The 14,792-nt window shown below is 50.5% G+C and overlaps 5 protein-coding genes across 5 annotated transcripts; 2 read left to right on the top strand and 3 right to left on the bottom strand.

Moving 5' to 3' along the window:
- Nucleotides 1-1,225: 1,225 nt before the first annotated feature.
- LAESUDRAFT_711537 (uncharacterized protein) lies at nucleotides 1,226-2,765 on the top strand (the record flags this gene model as incomplete). Its single annotated transcript, XM_040906842.1, has 2 exons — nucleotides 1,226-1,507; nucleotides 1,575-2,765. 2 exons carry the CDS (start codon nucleotides 1,226-1,228, stop codon nucleotides 2,763-2,765), a joined length of 1,473 nt encoding a protein of 490 aa, XP_040768060.1.
- LAESUDRAFT_420286 (uncharacterized protein) lies at nucleotides 2,728-3,373 on the bottom strand. The gene is made up of 2 exons (XM_040902384.1): nucleotides 3,006-3,373; nucleotides 2,728-2,939 (listed from the first exon to the last, which is right to left on the bottom strand). Exons 1-2 carry the CDS (start codon nucleotides 3,289-3,291, stop codon nucleotides 2,836-2,838), a joined length of 390 nt encoding a protein of 129 aa, XP_040768059.1. The 5' UTR covers nucleotides 3,292-3,373; the 3' UTR covers nucleotides 2,728-2,835.
- An 82-nt stretch (nucleotides 3,374-3,455) lies between these two features.
- On the bottom strand, nucleotides 3,456-4,391 carry LAESUDRAFT_755825 (uncharacterized protein; the record flags this gene model as incomplete). Its single annotated transcript, XM_040912083.1, has 1 exon — nucleotides 3,456-4,391. The coding sequence occupies one exon, from the start codon at nucleotides 4,389-4,391 to the stop codon at nucleotides 3,456-3,458; it is 936 nt and encodes a 311-aa protein (XP_040768058.1).
- Nucleotides 4,392-4,701: 310 nt separating this feature from the next.
- LAESUDRAFT_711535 (uncharacterized protein) lies at nucleotides 4,702-6,535 on the top strand (the record flags this gene model as incomplete). The annotated part of the gene is made up of 3 exons (XM_040906841.1): nucleotides 4,702-4,920; nucleotides 4,968-5,771; nucleotides 5,822-6,535. The coding sequence occupies 3 exons, from the start codon at nucleotides 4,702-4,704 to the stop codon at nucleotides 6,533-6,535; spliced, it is 1,737 nt and encodes a 578-aa protein (XP_040768057.1).
- Nucleotides 6,536-13,790: 7,255 nt separating this feature from the next.
- Nucleotides 13,791-14,368, bottom strand: LAESUDRAFT_755823 (uncharacterized protein; the record flags this gene model as incomplete). The annotated part of the gene is made up of 4 exons (XM_040912082.1): nucleotides 13,791-13,919; nucleotides 13,982-14,038; nucleotides 14,092-14,132; nucleotides 14,209-14,368. 4 exons carry the CDS (start codon nucleotides 14,366-14,368, stop codon nucleotides 13,791-13,793), a joined length of 387 nt encoding a protein of 128 aa, XP_040768056.1.
- Nucleotides 14,369-14,792: the final 424 nt, after the last annotated feature.

Raw genomic sequence — 14,792 nt, 5'->3', positions numbered from 1 at the left:
TTCCATATCATAAAGGTAAATTACTAATTCCCCGCAACACGCGGGGAGCGGCAGTGTGATCAAAAGGTGGGGATCACATCTTGCGCCGCTGATACGCATCATCTGCGTTGTGGTTGCAGTAAGTACATGTTACCGTGTCGAGAGACGTGGCACTGCCAAGCGGATGCCAAAGGGCGGCGGCGGGGAATGGGCGTCTGGTCGCAATCCCCGCAATCCAGATGTGGCGGATGCGGCGTGATTGGCGCATGCTGGCAGCCATGCGGGGTCTGCCGATGTGAGTTGCAGAAAAAAATGCAAACGGCGAGGGCGAGGTGCGCGGTGGAGATGGGCGAGTGCGGCGACAGTGCGGCTGTGGCGCATTGCGTGCTGCTGGCCACTGATGTTCGACAGTTTGGGGCACAATGGGGAGGACGGAGAGGGCGTGCGCCGTGTAGTTAGCTGGAGGGAAATCACGTGATCGTGATATTGGGTGGTATTGTGAACCTGTTTGTGTCTGCGGGCGTCCATGAAGCTTGACTGCAGCCCGCAGCGCCTGGACAGGAACATGGGCGTTTTCTCGATGGTCAATCGGTGGGTAACGATGTGCAGTTGTGCAACTGACATCTAATTCCTTCGTGACTGGTCCAGGCAACCGTCTATACCGACTGACTAAACTCCGAGTCACAGTAACAGTTGAGCACTAGCGTTATATTTGTTGACGGCGTACGAGTCGGACCCTCGAGAAAAGACACAGCCCACCTGCGGTGTCCGACAACGACTGAGGTGAGTGCTACTCTCGGCTGACTCCATCCAAAACCTGCGGAAAATGCGCTCGTCCGCGTGCAGAGCCAGCGTCATCCCAGGTCCCAGGACCACTCCCAGTGGCACAGGATGGTGCTTGTTAGATTTTCCCGATTGGCGTGCATCTGCATCTCGCGGATAGGATCCACGGATCGACGCTATGGCCAGGCCCGATGCTGACCGTTCTGTAAAATTTCTGAAACAACGGTGTCTGCGCGTGGGCAGCAGGTGCGACTAGTGCGGTTAAAGCCGTCCTAAGCATCGATGAGGGGCATGGCGCCAGTAGACCATGGTCGCCACTTTGGCTGGTCGCTCCTTTTTCGTACAATTGGGACAGCAGTATATAAGGAGGCATCGTCACCCGAACCGTCTTTATACCACTTCCACATCTCCCTCATCTCTTGATTAGTGATCAACGTTGCATAACGTCCATTCACTCTTCAGCATGTCTGCGGGAAACTCATCTCAGCAAGACGCTCACTATGAAGCTTGCCACCGGGTGCTGGGCATAAATCAGCTTGTGGACCACATCATTGGCTCTATCGGTGATGATCGTCGCGATCACAGAGGAACAATGTACAATTTGGCCCTCACCAACAAGACTTTGGCTGACAACACCTTTCGCCACTTGTGGTCGAAGAAGGAAGGCATCATCGATTTCATCAAGCTGCTTCCCGACGATATGTGGAGGGAAGCAGACTCTCTGAAAGGCCGTGGCAAAACGATCGTGCGTATTCCAGTAATGTTGAATGACGTGATTCCTGATCGCCAATGATTGGGATGCTCCTCTCTAGGTGCTTCTCCAGGTTGATTTCGAGCGTGCAACACGGCTCCGAGGCTATGCACACAATTTGATAGAGTTCATCTGGCACATGTTCAACGAGCTCCCTTCGAGTCCATCGATTTATCATTTCTTTGACAACATGCCTGAGGGCTTCGTCTTGTTCCCAAAGTTGCGCACTGTACACTGGGAAGGTTGCACCCCTGGTTCACTCGCCCTCCTCCCTGGCATCCTGGGCCCATCCGTGATAGAGCTACATGTCTCCGACTACATCCCCGCATACGCATGTCACTTCGAGTGCATACCTAAGCGATCCCCCAATCTGCTGCTGCTGGAGATCAGCAGATCAACGATCCCCCTCAACTTATGCGAAGAAGATCCCTTTCCCCATGCCATCCTAGACGGCCTGAACCTCAGCAACTTCGAGATAGGTTGTCAGCTCTCCGCACAGGCCTTCCTCACGCTATCCGCTATGTCTCGTCTGGAGAATATCAGCCTCACGATCGACGATAATGATGAGTTTGCATACCTCGACTTTCCCTCCGACGTGCCATGCCTCCCATCCCTACAGTCGATCAACGTCGACACGCCCCTCCTGGATGACTTCTGTGAGGCACTGGTTAAGTCCACCAGCTCATCGACGCTGGAAGATATCCGCGTTCGAACGATGTGGCCCGTCGAGACAGACATGGTCTCAGCCCTCGCGCAAGCTGCGTCGGCCCACCGGCTGCGCAGCTTCGCTCTCATCGCAGGCGATGAGGTATTTGACCAGGACGTGCCTGAATCCGAGTACGAGGTCACCCTCAACACGCTGTCGCCGCTCCTGCAGATCTCATCAATGATAGTTCTCCACCTCGAGATCGGGTCTCTGGCGCTCACGCCCGGACTATTTCACAGATTTGGCCGTGCCTTTCCAGTACTGGAAGAGCTAGTGCTGTACGTGTCTCCGACACAGTGGCCGACGCTGGATGCCTTGACGATCATCGCGGATGCGTTTCCTATTCTCAGGAGAGTTGTAATACCGCTCAGCGTGCGCGATATACCCCCTATCCCCAATGACTGGAAATCTTCTTCGATAGTGTACATGATGGAGATAAAATCGGGGCCCGTGCCCGACCAAACGGCCCTCGCTGAATATTTGCAGACTGTGTTCCCTCGCCTACAAACCCCTCGGCATACCATTATGGACGACGTCATCCGTTGATAGCGGTCATGATCAGCACAATGAGAAGTCTCCGTGGTGACAGAGTAGAGTTAAATTTGGATTTTATATGTCATACCTCCATATTTTCTTTGTTGAACGAGTGTTTTCGTTCCACACACTGCTCCATTGGAGTAAACGCGAGGCTTCTCCAGGCACATGAGGGCTGCTGCGATTCTGTCATGCATGCAGTGCGGGAAATCGGTCAGTACCGTTGCAGAGCTTTCAGAGTAATTTACACACCTGAAGCGCGCCTGAACCCACGATGACGCTTCCCATCGGCGCTGCGTACGATTCGCAAAGACCCTGTTGCATTCAACACGCCGTCCGCACGTTGCATTTGCATATGGGACCACTCGCCAAGATCGCATTGACGTTCACCAGACTCTTTCAGGCATAGCGAAGCAGCAACCGCGTTGCAATTGCACAAAGCAAGGGTAATGTGACTCTGTTTAGTATAACGAGCTCTGCATGTGCAGTGCAGCATGATTAGGGTATCTGTAACCGGCGCTGCCCGCGCCAATCTCATCCAGGTGAAGAGACTGTATAGAGAATATGAGAATCGTTATGCTGTCGGGAAGTGGAGCCGAACACCGCTCTAGGCCTCCATGCGCCGCGGTAATTGATGATTGAATTCCATATCATAAAGGCAAATTACTAATGCCCCGCAACACGCGGGGTGCGGCAGTGTGATCAAAAGGTGGGGATCACATCTAGCAGGGCAGGCGCGGTTGATGCGTACACGCAAGCCATCTGCGTTGTGGTTGCAGTAAGTACATGTACGTGTCGAGCTGGGGCGGCGGCGGGGAACGGGCGTCTGGTCGTAATCCCCGCAATCCAGATGCGGCGGATGCGGCGTGATTGGCGCATGCGGGGTCTGCCGATGTGAGTTGGAGAAAAATCCAACGGCGAGGGGGAGGTGGGCGGTGGAGATGGGCGGGTGCGGCGACAGTGCGGCTGTAGCGCGTGCGCCTGGGTGCAAAGAATATTGATATATAGTGGCAGAGGGGAGGCCATAGAGCCCCGCACAATCATGCCCGCACTGTTGTTATCACATGTGGAAGCGAGCGAGTCCGCCCCGCAGTGTGGCAAGCGCGCAGCCCGTCCAAGAAGACCGACGTGCGTGACCTTCATCCGGCCGATACCCCTCCTCACATCTCTCTTTCCCTCAGCCTTATCCAGCTCCTCTCCGACGCTCTCCTCGCCAGCGCCGCCCGCATGCACCACGACGAGGCCCCTCTCCCACACCGCACCGCCATGCCTGCCGAACTTTGCGCCCGCCCGCCCCTCGTCTGGGACTGGGACATCGAGCATGCTGATCGCAAGGAAGAGGCCAGGGCCGACGCCGCACACCACGGATCTCCGCCCTTCCAGGTCGACAGGAAGCTGCTGAAGGATATCGTCCAGGAGAGGATGCGTGAGGAGGTCGTGAGGGTCAAGTTCCTCGGTGCTGGTCAGTGTCGAAATTCCTCCTGAGCGCCAGGCGAGATCGCTGACACCGATGCTGATCTCTGCGTCTCCAGGGACATTCCACAAGGTATGTGTTCCGTCTTGCTCACTCGTGGCCATATCCGGGACTGCGTGCAGCGATGCCCTATACCACCGCCGACGGTGGGCAAGGGCTGCCATCGCACGCCGATCTTAACGAGAGAGCCATGAACGTGCGCCGAGTCCGCAAAGACGAACGTCCCCGCATTCACAGCCTTCCGATCCTTTATATTATTTCGCGTGGACACCGCGCGTGAGGCCTCAGGCACACCGTTCCCCCGTGCTCAGCTCTCACAGCGCCCGTAAATAGCGCCGCCCCGCGGCCGCCGCCCCGTGCGCATCGTATCCGTTTGTGGTCAGATAAGATACGGCGTGCGATTGGCACAGATTCCGTTCTCTTCTCGCACGCGCACAATTTCGAACCCCCCTTCCTGAGACATACCTAAACGCAATGGCTAACTCCCTGCAGGGCTACTCAATCACTCTCGCTTCCGGCCACGAAGTCGTTGCCCGCGTCGCACGCCGCTTCATGCCACGCCTCAAGACCGAGTCCGAGATCGCGACGATGCAATACTTCCGCGAACGCACCAACATCCCCGTCCCGGACGTGTACCACTACGATGCGAACCCGTGGAACCGCCTCGGCGGAGAGTATATCATCATGTCCAAGGTGCGTGCGCCCATGCATCTCCCACACATGCGCTGACGAGGGCGCAGGCAAAGGGCATCCCGCTCGCGAGCGTGTTCCATAGTATGTGCCACAGCGACCTCCTCGCGCTGATGGAAAACACGGCGCGGATTATGATCCCGCTCTTTGCGCACCGCTTCCCGCGCATCGGCTCGCTCTATCTCGGTCCGGACGCCAACCGCGTCGCGGATGCGTCCACTGTGCCGACGCCCACCGTCACCGCCTACCAGCCACATTTCGCCACCGTCCTCTCTTCAGCGACGCCCGCACCACAGCCGCACTCGGAGTTCCACGTCGGGCCGATCGTCTCGTGGCCGTTCTTTGGCTCGCACCGCGGGGAGCTCGCGCACCCTTCCGAGATCGACCGCGGGCCGTGGCGGTCGACGGATGCGTATCTGCGCGCGTGCGCGGCGCGCGAGGTTGCGGGGGTGATCAGGGAGAACGAAGGGCGCGCGGCGCCGCACCGGTTGTCGCTTGACCCTGGCGAGGTGGCGGCCAGTCGGCACCACCACGTCGAGGCGCTGTCTGGGGACGAGAGCGACACGAGCGAGGAGTGGGATTGGGAGGAGAGCGAGGGGGAGGGAGAGGGCCCGGGCGACTCGATGTATCGCGATTATAGGCGGATGCAGAGGACGACGTTTCTGGTGAGTCAGTTGAGGGAGCGGGAGGAGATGGTGAAGAAGGAGATGGGGAGGGTTGTGGAGTTGATGGAGAGGTTGGGGGTTAGGAGGGAGGAGGAGCGGGAGGAAGGAGAGGCGGAGGAGTTTGGGATTGATTGTCATGATTTGAGCCTGGAGAATGTTTTTGTGGATGAGCAGGATCACTCCAAGATCGTGAGTGCTCGGTTCCGTCCCTTGCTGACGATCGCTGACGGCGTGTGCAGGCGTGCATCATCGACTGGGAAGCAACGACGACCCGGCCACTCTGGGCATGCGCACACGTCCCCACCTTCCTGCAATCCTCCCCCTTCACCGCCAAGATCTTCCGCGCAACCGTCGAGAAGCTCGCCCAGCGGCCCTGGCCCGCCCTCATCAACGGGCGGCCGACGGACCTCGCAAGGGTCGCGGGGGAGTGGCTGCACCACGAGGCGGGCGGCGCGCGGCTGCGCATGGCGCATCGGTGCCTCGAGTGGGACGGGTGGGAGGAGGGGCTGGTGGAGAGTATTTTGGGAGCGGAGGAGGAGGAGGATAAGTGGTTCAAGAGCTGTGAGGGCGAGGGCGAGGGGGAGAGGACGCCGGTGGGGAGTTGGCCGGGCTCGCCTGTGTCGGGGTCGCCGACGCTGGCGGAGAGCGCGAGTGATGGGGAGGATGCGAGGCATGTGGGGAATGCCAAGGGGGTCGGCGGCGGCCCTGGCGGTGGTGGCGGTGGATTGAAGAAGGGGGTGGTGGCGGTGGTGGTGCCCGGGCACCCGCCGGTGCCGTTGGTGAAGAAGGTGGTGGAGGTGGAGAAGGAGAGGGAGAAGGAGTTGGTGCGTGCGGGGGATATTTGTGGGGGGCGGGGAGGGGAGTTGGGGAGAAGGTTGGAGGCGTGGTTGCATGTTAGTGGGGATGGGGATGGGAGGGTGGGGTTGGAGAGGAGGTGGGAGGGGGAGGAGTGATTTCGTGATTTCGTGGACTTTGTGAACTTTGTGGGTGCGCGGATGCGGTTGGTTGTGGTTTTGGCATTTATTTCCGGTGGTTGGTTGGATACGTCGTTCACATGGCTCTCTTTTTTTCCAACTCTCCCGCTCGCGTTCGCGCTCAAGCTCAATGTATAGCTCTAGACGCACATGCATCCCTCTGCCCATGCTGACGAATGGCCTGGTCTCTATATAATGTGTACATACTGATGGAGGTCTCCTGTAATTCGTACCGTGACTGCCTCTGTAGTGCTCTGCTCCTGTATCTAGCCGAGGATTATTATTCGACTGATCGTGTCCGAACTGTAATGCAATACATGGCCGGAGCCGTCCGAATGGTGATTTGCGCTACGGTCTCGGACTGCGCGCGACGGCTGCTGACCATACCGTTTCACTTTTTGTTCTCGACATTAAGCAGTTCCTCATACATCATTTGTACACGATATTTTCCATAATATACATACTCGTACAGTCAATCACATGAACATACACTACGAAAGAGCTACAACCTGCAACATCAAATAGCTACGCCGCGTCACAAACCAAAGTGTACAAAAGGGAGCCACGAATAGAACTTGAATGACATGTTAGGATCCTGTTGCAACTTTTCTACTGCATAATGCAATGCCCTGGCAGCCTGTCTATAATCTGGTAGGCTATCATCAGAGAATCTTCTGCAACTTTAGGGGCAACATCATCCAGAATTGACCACATTGTTGCAATTACCCCACCATAGCCAATGAACAGCATTCCTGCAGCCAAATGAACAGCTTCATCTGCCAGTTTCTTGTCACCGGTGGCTGTCTGACAGGCTGGTAAAAAGGCCAATCCTCCATGAGGACGTGTCACTTTGAGAATGTTTGACAGCATCAAGCGTTTCTCATTGGCAAGTTGCAGTCCACTATTAGTGGAATTCTTCAGGTCTTGAATCCCATGGCATGCAAAATGAGCCCAGCTGCACTTTTTCAGCTTCTCCAGTACATCATCCACTGTTCCATCATCAGATTCCACAAGTGAAACTGATTTGCAGTTCAGCCTGCTAAGAATTTCTTGATTTCATTGATTTCCTGTTGAACACCTGGAAGTTTGACACATCCATCTGACTCTGGCTGAGCCACAGCCAGTAGATTAATGTTCTCTTGAACAATGCTTTCAGATGGCAAGATGAGTGCACTGAGAGTGGGAGTGTATGATGATATAACAAATTCTGACACCTTGACATCTGATTCAGCTGTTCCATAGATGCCTGCAGCATGGATGGGAAGAAATGTCAAAGGGCCTGTTGGACACCAAAAAATGCGGCTCAGATTTTCACATGTTGCACTTTGTTTCTGATTCAATCATTAGTGTGAAGAAAAAGAACAAAAATAAAAATAAAACATACTGGATAAGCAAGTGCATCTAGTACTGGCTTGACAACTTTTGACCACAGCTCAGAGAGTATGCTCTCATATGATTTGTAGGAGCAATGCATATAAGATACCATTCTTGCACCCCTCTCATCTCTATCAATGGTACCAAAGATAGTGTGGCCAGAATAGTGAAAACTTTCATTTGGCATTGCACTTGTAGGCATATCATCTCTATCAGCAATGCTAGAAATGACACGACCATTCTTCTTAAGCAATTCCTTCAGTGATCTTTCAAGGTCAGATGCATTGTTATATGTGAGGTCACTGAGAGGAAGATGAATCACATTCTTTGAGCCAGTCATGATAATCAAGGCATAGCAACTCCATACACTGCAGTTAAGAATGATCACTGGCCCAGAGTGTGCACATTCATAAAGCTGAACCAGCTTCTTTGGCATCAAAAATTGTTCAAATCCTGGCTTAGATTGAATTTCAACCAGCAAAGCTTCCCAATCATGTGCAAATGCATAGTGCCGTTGAGTTTGTTTCTCTAAAGATTTTTGTTCTGCTTTCATCATATCGTGTTCATAGCTTGCTTGTTCCAACTGCTTTGAGACATGAAAAAATTTCTCTGCAAGGATTAAATGCTTGACCTGCAAGTCATCAAAGGAAGTATGAAGCTGCAATTGCTGCCTCCAGATAACTGATCGTCCTTGCTCAAGCCATTCAACAGCAGTGTTGTAGTCTTTATATCCAATTGCTATAGAAGCAGCATATCTAGCAAAGTGTGCTGCCTGAGTAAGTACACTATAGCAACTTGAGAAAGGCAATTCCAGCCATGCCAGTTTTAAAAGCAAAGTCAATGTAACATTACAGGCTTTAAAAAGGGATGGATGTTGCAAATAATAGGCAGAGAGAACCCATTTTTGACCAGCATAGAACCTGTCAGAAAAGGAGCCAGTGGTTGACTGAGCGGCTATTGAAAATTGAACCATGGCCTTTTCACAAGCAGAAAAATCATTTAAATGCTGAAAGCAAATTAAAAAAGAGCTTCCAAGGTTGCTGTTAAGATGTACAGGCTTGCCTGCATGATTATTTGACATAAGCTGCACTGCATTCTGCTGCACTGCAATGGCCTGGTCCATGTCTGCAAGATTGTGAAGATGCTTAAAGCATTTCATAAATGAGTTTCCAAGATTGATAAGGTAGACAGGCTTGTCTGCACAATCATCTGGTGTGAGCTGTACTGCATTTTGTCCCTCAGCAGTGGCTTGCTTAATATCTGAAAGATTGCCAAGACATTCAAAGCGTTTTGAAAATGAGTTGGCAAGATTGTTGAGATAGGCTGGCTTGTCTGCATGACCATCTGGTGTGAGCTGCAATGCATTCTGCTGCATAACAATGGCCTGATTGACATCTGTAAGATTGCCAAGATGTTCAAAGCGACTCCTAAAGGAGGTTCCAAGGTTATTAAAATAGCCAGGCTTGTCTGCATGCTTATCTGGTGTGAGCTGTACTGCATTCTGCAGCATAGCAATGGCTTGATTAACATTAGCAGAATCACCAAGATATTTAAAACATATTAAAAAAGAGTTTTCACGGTTGTTAAAAAGGAGAGGCTTTACTGCATGACCATCTGATGTCAGTTGCACTGCATTCTGCTGCATAGCAATGGCCTGGTCAATATCTGGAAGATTGCTAAGATGTTCAAAACGAATCTTGAAGAAGGTTCCAAGATTGTGGAGATAGCTAGGCTTGGCTGCATGATCATCTGGTATGAGCTGCACTGCATTTTGCTGAAGAGTAATAGCCTGATTAACATCTTCAAGATCACCAAGATGTTTAAAGCGATTCTAAAAGCAGTTTGCAAGATTGCCGAGGTGACCAGGCTTGGCTGCATGACCATCTGGTGTAAGCTCTATTGCATTCTGCAGTGTTGCAATAGCCTGATTGACATCTCCAAGATTGCCAAGATATTCATAGCATCTCAAGAAGGAGTTTCCAAGATTATTAAAACAGATAGGCTTGTCTGCATGTTCATCTGGTGTAAGCTGCACTGCATTCTGCAGCATAGCAATGGCCTGATTAACATCTGCCAGATCACCAAAATGTTTGTAATGGCTCAAGAATAAGCTTCCAAGATTGTTGAGATAGACAGATTTGTTTACAGCATCATTTGATGTAAGCTGGACAGCAATGGCCTGGTTAATATCTTCAAGGTCACTAGTATGATCAAAGTGCCTTTGCAAAGCATCTGCAAGAATGCAACAATAGATGTGCTTGTGTTTATGAGCATTAGAAACTAGCTGCAATGCAATCTTTGCTATTAGTATTGCCTTTCTTAAGTCATCTTCAAAGTGTGATTTATCATAACATTTCAGAAGCTCTTCAGCAAAAGATGCTAGAATTCGAGTGAAACTGTCTGGAATGTTGTCTTGCATTTGTAACAGACCTGCATCACTATCAATGGTCAATATAAATGCATTGAGGTTCATGTGGTGTTGCAGTGTATGTTTTAATCAATAATCTGACTTGCATGTGAAGGAGCTGCACACCTACCATAGTGCTTCTTCCTTCTCTCTGTTGTCATCCAGCATAAGTCTGATGATGCTGTGCAATAGTTTCCTTCATTACATAGTATGAGCAGAGCTGCAATAGCATTTTTGTGCTAAACATAACATATCCAGCACTTGTATCCTTCAACATGGCACATGTTTTCAATAACACTACAGAAAATTCAGATTTGAATTTTTCTCTGCTCAAGGTTGTTAATGCTGGGCATGATAATAGAATAAATTCAGTAATTCCTACATAAATTGATCTTCTTCCATTCATAGAAGACCACTCAGGCCCACAGCAGTGAACATATTTGGGTTTGAGAGTTTTGACAGATGGATGACAAAAATGTAAGACTACACACAAAGAAAGGCTCACTGTGCTGGCATATTCAGAATCTGAGGGTCTGAAAGTGATGGGATTGGCTGTGAATCCTCTATAGTTTGCATATTTGAGATTCTGTGATATCACAGGTTCATTGGATTACTAAAATAGATTGAGTGCATGAAAGATGTTATTTACTCAGGTACAGTCAAGTCAGAATGCTCTGAGGTGGGTACAGTCAGAAGACTGGATGGCTTAGAGCATGGTTCATCAATGTTTCCAGGAGTTGTATCCATAGTTCAAGTTCTCAGTAATCACAGAATGTAGCAAAAGTTTAGCTTTCACGAAGTGTCTGAATGCAGGGGATGTGAGAGGATGGGGATGAGAGAAAAGAAAAAGGGGTGCGAGGTGCGCAGGGCCAGGTATATGTGGATGGGCTATGCACAGCTCGCAAGCACATGTTTGATGGGCAGGAGCCTGAGTGACCGCTGAGCGCTGATGCGGACACTCGTCAAGATGCTCGCACTCTTTGTCTTTCAGCATGTATAACATTGCAGTCTCTGTCGGGCAGCACTCATCTCGTGCTCTGTTCATGTGAGGATGGGACTTATTTTTACACCTGTCAAAGCTGAACATCACCCATGCAGAATTGGATTGGACTATGCTCTCATTAACGCCAATTCTGTCCTTTGAGCGAGGCAGCGGTCGCCGCCCAAAGAAGCATGAAGGTGAGCGCACAGTACTCATATTGCCCATCGACTACTGACTGAGATATAGTTTGCTTCTATCGTGAATGTGTTTACCATGCATTTGAGGAAACTGTCATTCTGCTTCTATTCAGCACTCCCGCACGATATGGGTTGTCGCTCGTGTCCTCGTCAAACAAGGTGCTAGTTTGGACACTTAGCTGTATACTCCAATTCATGTATTCGTACTGTAACAAGTTCTCGGTTGTGGTCAGCATTCAGTTCACGGTCAGTTCTTCATGCACCAAGCAGCATGTGCTGCCATTATCCTGCCCTGCCTTCAGTATGCTCGTCCCTACACTCTCTGCTTCACCCTCTTGTATTTGCTTCGCAGGACATTCATGCATGCAGCGTCCATGCATATCATAGGAGAACTCTTTGTAGTGTTCAATGCAAAGTGGACTTTGAGCAGAGAGCATTGCAATCTTCGCATAACTTGATTTTCACAAGAGAAAGGTGCAGGCATCGTTTTGGCATTAGCCTAAGTCTTTGAGAATAGGAGAGGGTCAACCAGACAATAAATACTTATCTCCATCATGATCGTAAGGCATTGAAGAATGAAGCCATTTGGGATTGGACGACCACTATATAGAAATAATTTGACAGGAGCATGCACTTGGTCTGTGAAGTGCAACTCCTCAATCGAGCACGTTTCCTCGCCATATACAATGAACACCATCGCTTCATGCATCAGGAACAACAGCGCCTGCGAAGCTGCTTCAGCGTCCGCCTGCTATAGAAGCATAGATGGGATCAGGCATGAAGCGATATCAGTAAACTGGTTTTATCACCGTGGTTCGAAGCTGAATGTGATCGCAATTCATTGCGATCATCAGACTGGTTGAAATTCATACACAGCGTGAGCAATGAGTACTGGGAAGGATGTTTGCTTACTGAGCAAATGGCCGAAGGAGATGCGTCACACATCTGTGCCACTACCGCATCACATCTTGCCTCCTCATCTGCCCGCTTGCTCATGTCCACTCACCCACCAATCCATTTCTAGCATCGAGTGATGTTTTAGTCATGCTATTTCACTATAGCCACTTCACGCTCACGAAATCTGATCTTCTAGCGTGGAAAATCTGGACGTGCCAAACGGCTTGTTCCTCTATCACGCGCAAACACCACATAGCCACTTCAAGCCGTTTCTGAGCTCAGGTCTTCCATGCAATGGCCCTATTCCAAGCTACCAGGCCTAACCCTCTCTCACCCCAACCACACCTGTACCTGGCAGGGTGATTCATCATCCCCTGCCCTCACAGCCAACAGGGTGTTATATCAATCCCCATGGCCATAGCATTATAGTATGCATCATTTCGCTCTGATTGTAGCAGCTGATGATGCATCCTCTGCTTTGTACTGCAGTTTCTCGTGCCGACCTCCTCCCTTCCACCATGATGCATCACATGGTTCTTGCATATGATTGATCAACCCACATGCCAGCCTCCCTCCATGATTCAGCATGCCCTATTCATCATGAAGCCCACACTTCTGCCATCATCCCCGCTCTTCCCATATCAGGGCTCTTTTCCCACCTCAGCCAGTCAGCGCCTCTGACTACTTCACAATTCAGTTTTCCCCCTCCCCCCATCATTCTGTCCTTGCCATAACTGGAATATTTGTGTGCTTTCCTGTCCTACACTATGTGATATCACCTGTCTGGTAATGTAGGTATGCCAATTTCTGCGCACTTTAGCACTTATTCGTTACCTCATTACTCTCGCTCTGGGCCAGCTGACCACCCTGACCACTCAAGTATGTACCAGGCTCACCATCAGTACAGTGATATCTGTATGCTTTGACAATTACTATGGACATCGATAATCCATCATTACATTGTCATTTCTGGTGAGTACAGTATTTGATTATTGGATTATTGCAGCATAGCGAGAATGATCGTGGTTATTTCCACCGCATCTGCATGGTGCAGCGAGAGTGATGCATCGAGAACTTGAGCCTTGATGCATCATCCCCCTCACAGTTATTTTTGCCGCATGTGCACCATGCAGTGAGAGTGATGCATCATCCCCCTCGCAGTTCTTCCTGCCTCCTTTGCACCATGCAGCAGTGATGATGTTCACAACCGGTGACATGTTGTAACAATCCTGTCACAACATGTCGATTGTCAGACGAAGTACATATACATGAATATAATATACAACTGCGGAAATGTCATGTCGCGACATATCAGAGGTGCCATTTTTCTGCATCATTGGTAGTACGTACTACACCTGACTTCAGCCATTCATCAACTCACCTCCATGAATTCTCGCAGAACTTGCCCATCAACGTATGTAGCTCAGCTTGACAAAATGCATACACAGCCATGCCCTCACGGTATTCATCTGAGCTGGCAGGCTTTCTCCCTATGAGGCCCAGCCACTATTCAGCTTGGTAGTTGTGATACTGCACAACACGCCACATCTCTTCTTTGAGTAACTGACACTCTTCAGACCATCGATGGGCCCATGCCCGTGCTTTGCACCATTCGACATGCAGTGCTATAGCAGTGATCAGCACAGCACAGCATAGTGGTTCAAAAGCTCTTACTTACCTTCTTGAACTCCTTGATCTTCACTGCTGCTGTCGATAGGGCTGACACCAGGATTCTGCCAAATCTATGACAAAGTGCGGTGGCCCTCAGTCTGTGTGAACAGACCTTCAGACATACCTCTGATATCTCTGTCATCAAGCTGATGCAGCTTGCGCTGCCATGTCTGATCCCCAATGACTATGCTGACAACTTCCACCACATGGTGGGCCTTTCGATAATGCTTGGCATCTGTGTTGACTTTTCTTTGTACATTATTGATGATTCCACGTGCATGCATGTTAGGGCATTGACCACGCATAAATCTATCCTTGATGTGGTAGAGGTGACTTCATAGACAAAGATGTCACCGTAAGTTCTCTAGTGCATCATGTGCCTGTGCCTTCTGCAGATGGTGTTTGCAGTTCACAAGAAAAGGGTCACATCGTACTCTATTGAGGATCTCCAATGGCAGATATAATCTTGCATGAGGCACAATGTTTGAAGTACTGTCCGAGTTTTGCGAATGCAAGATCGTGACCGCAGGGATGTACAGCTGCTGAACCTCCGACCATGCATCATAGTGACATTGGAGCATATTCTGACTCGAGCACCTTTGCATGCTGGAGGTCAGTGGAGTGTGAGTCTAGTTCATCTGTATCTTCATGCAATTGACACCTGTGAATATGATGTCAACAAACACACCAACAAATATGGGCAAGCTC

The sequence above is a fragment of the Laetiporus sulphureus genome, assembly GCF_001632365.1.
Source record: "Laetiporus sulphureus 93-53 unplaced genomic scaffold LAESUscaffold_5, whole genome shotgun sequence".
Taxonomy (NCBI): domain Eukaryota; kingdom Fungi; phylum Basidiomycota; class Agaricomycetes; order Polyporales; family Laetiporaceae; genus Laetiporus; species Laetiporus sulphureus.
This window is presented reverse-complemented; position numbering and strand designations above follow the sequence as displayed.

Coding starts and splice junctions, on each gene's coding strand:
- LAESUDRAFT_420286 (XM_040902384.1), bottom strand. CDS start 3,291: ATGAGATTGGCGCGGGCAGCGCCGGTTACAGATACCCTAATCATGCTG. Junction 2,940..3,005: donor TGGGTTCAGGCGCGCTTCAG/GTGTGTAAATTA, acceptor CATGCATGACAG/AATCGCAGCAGCCCTCATGT.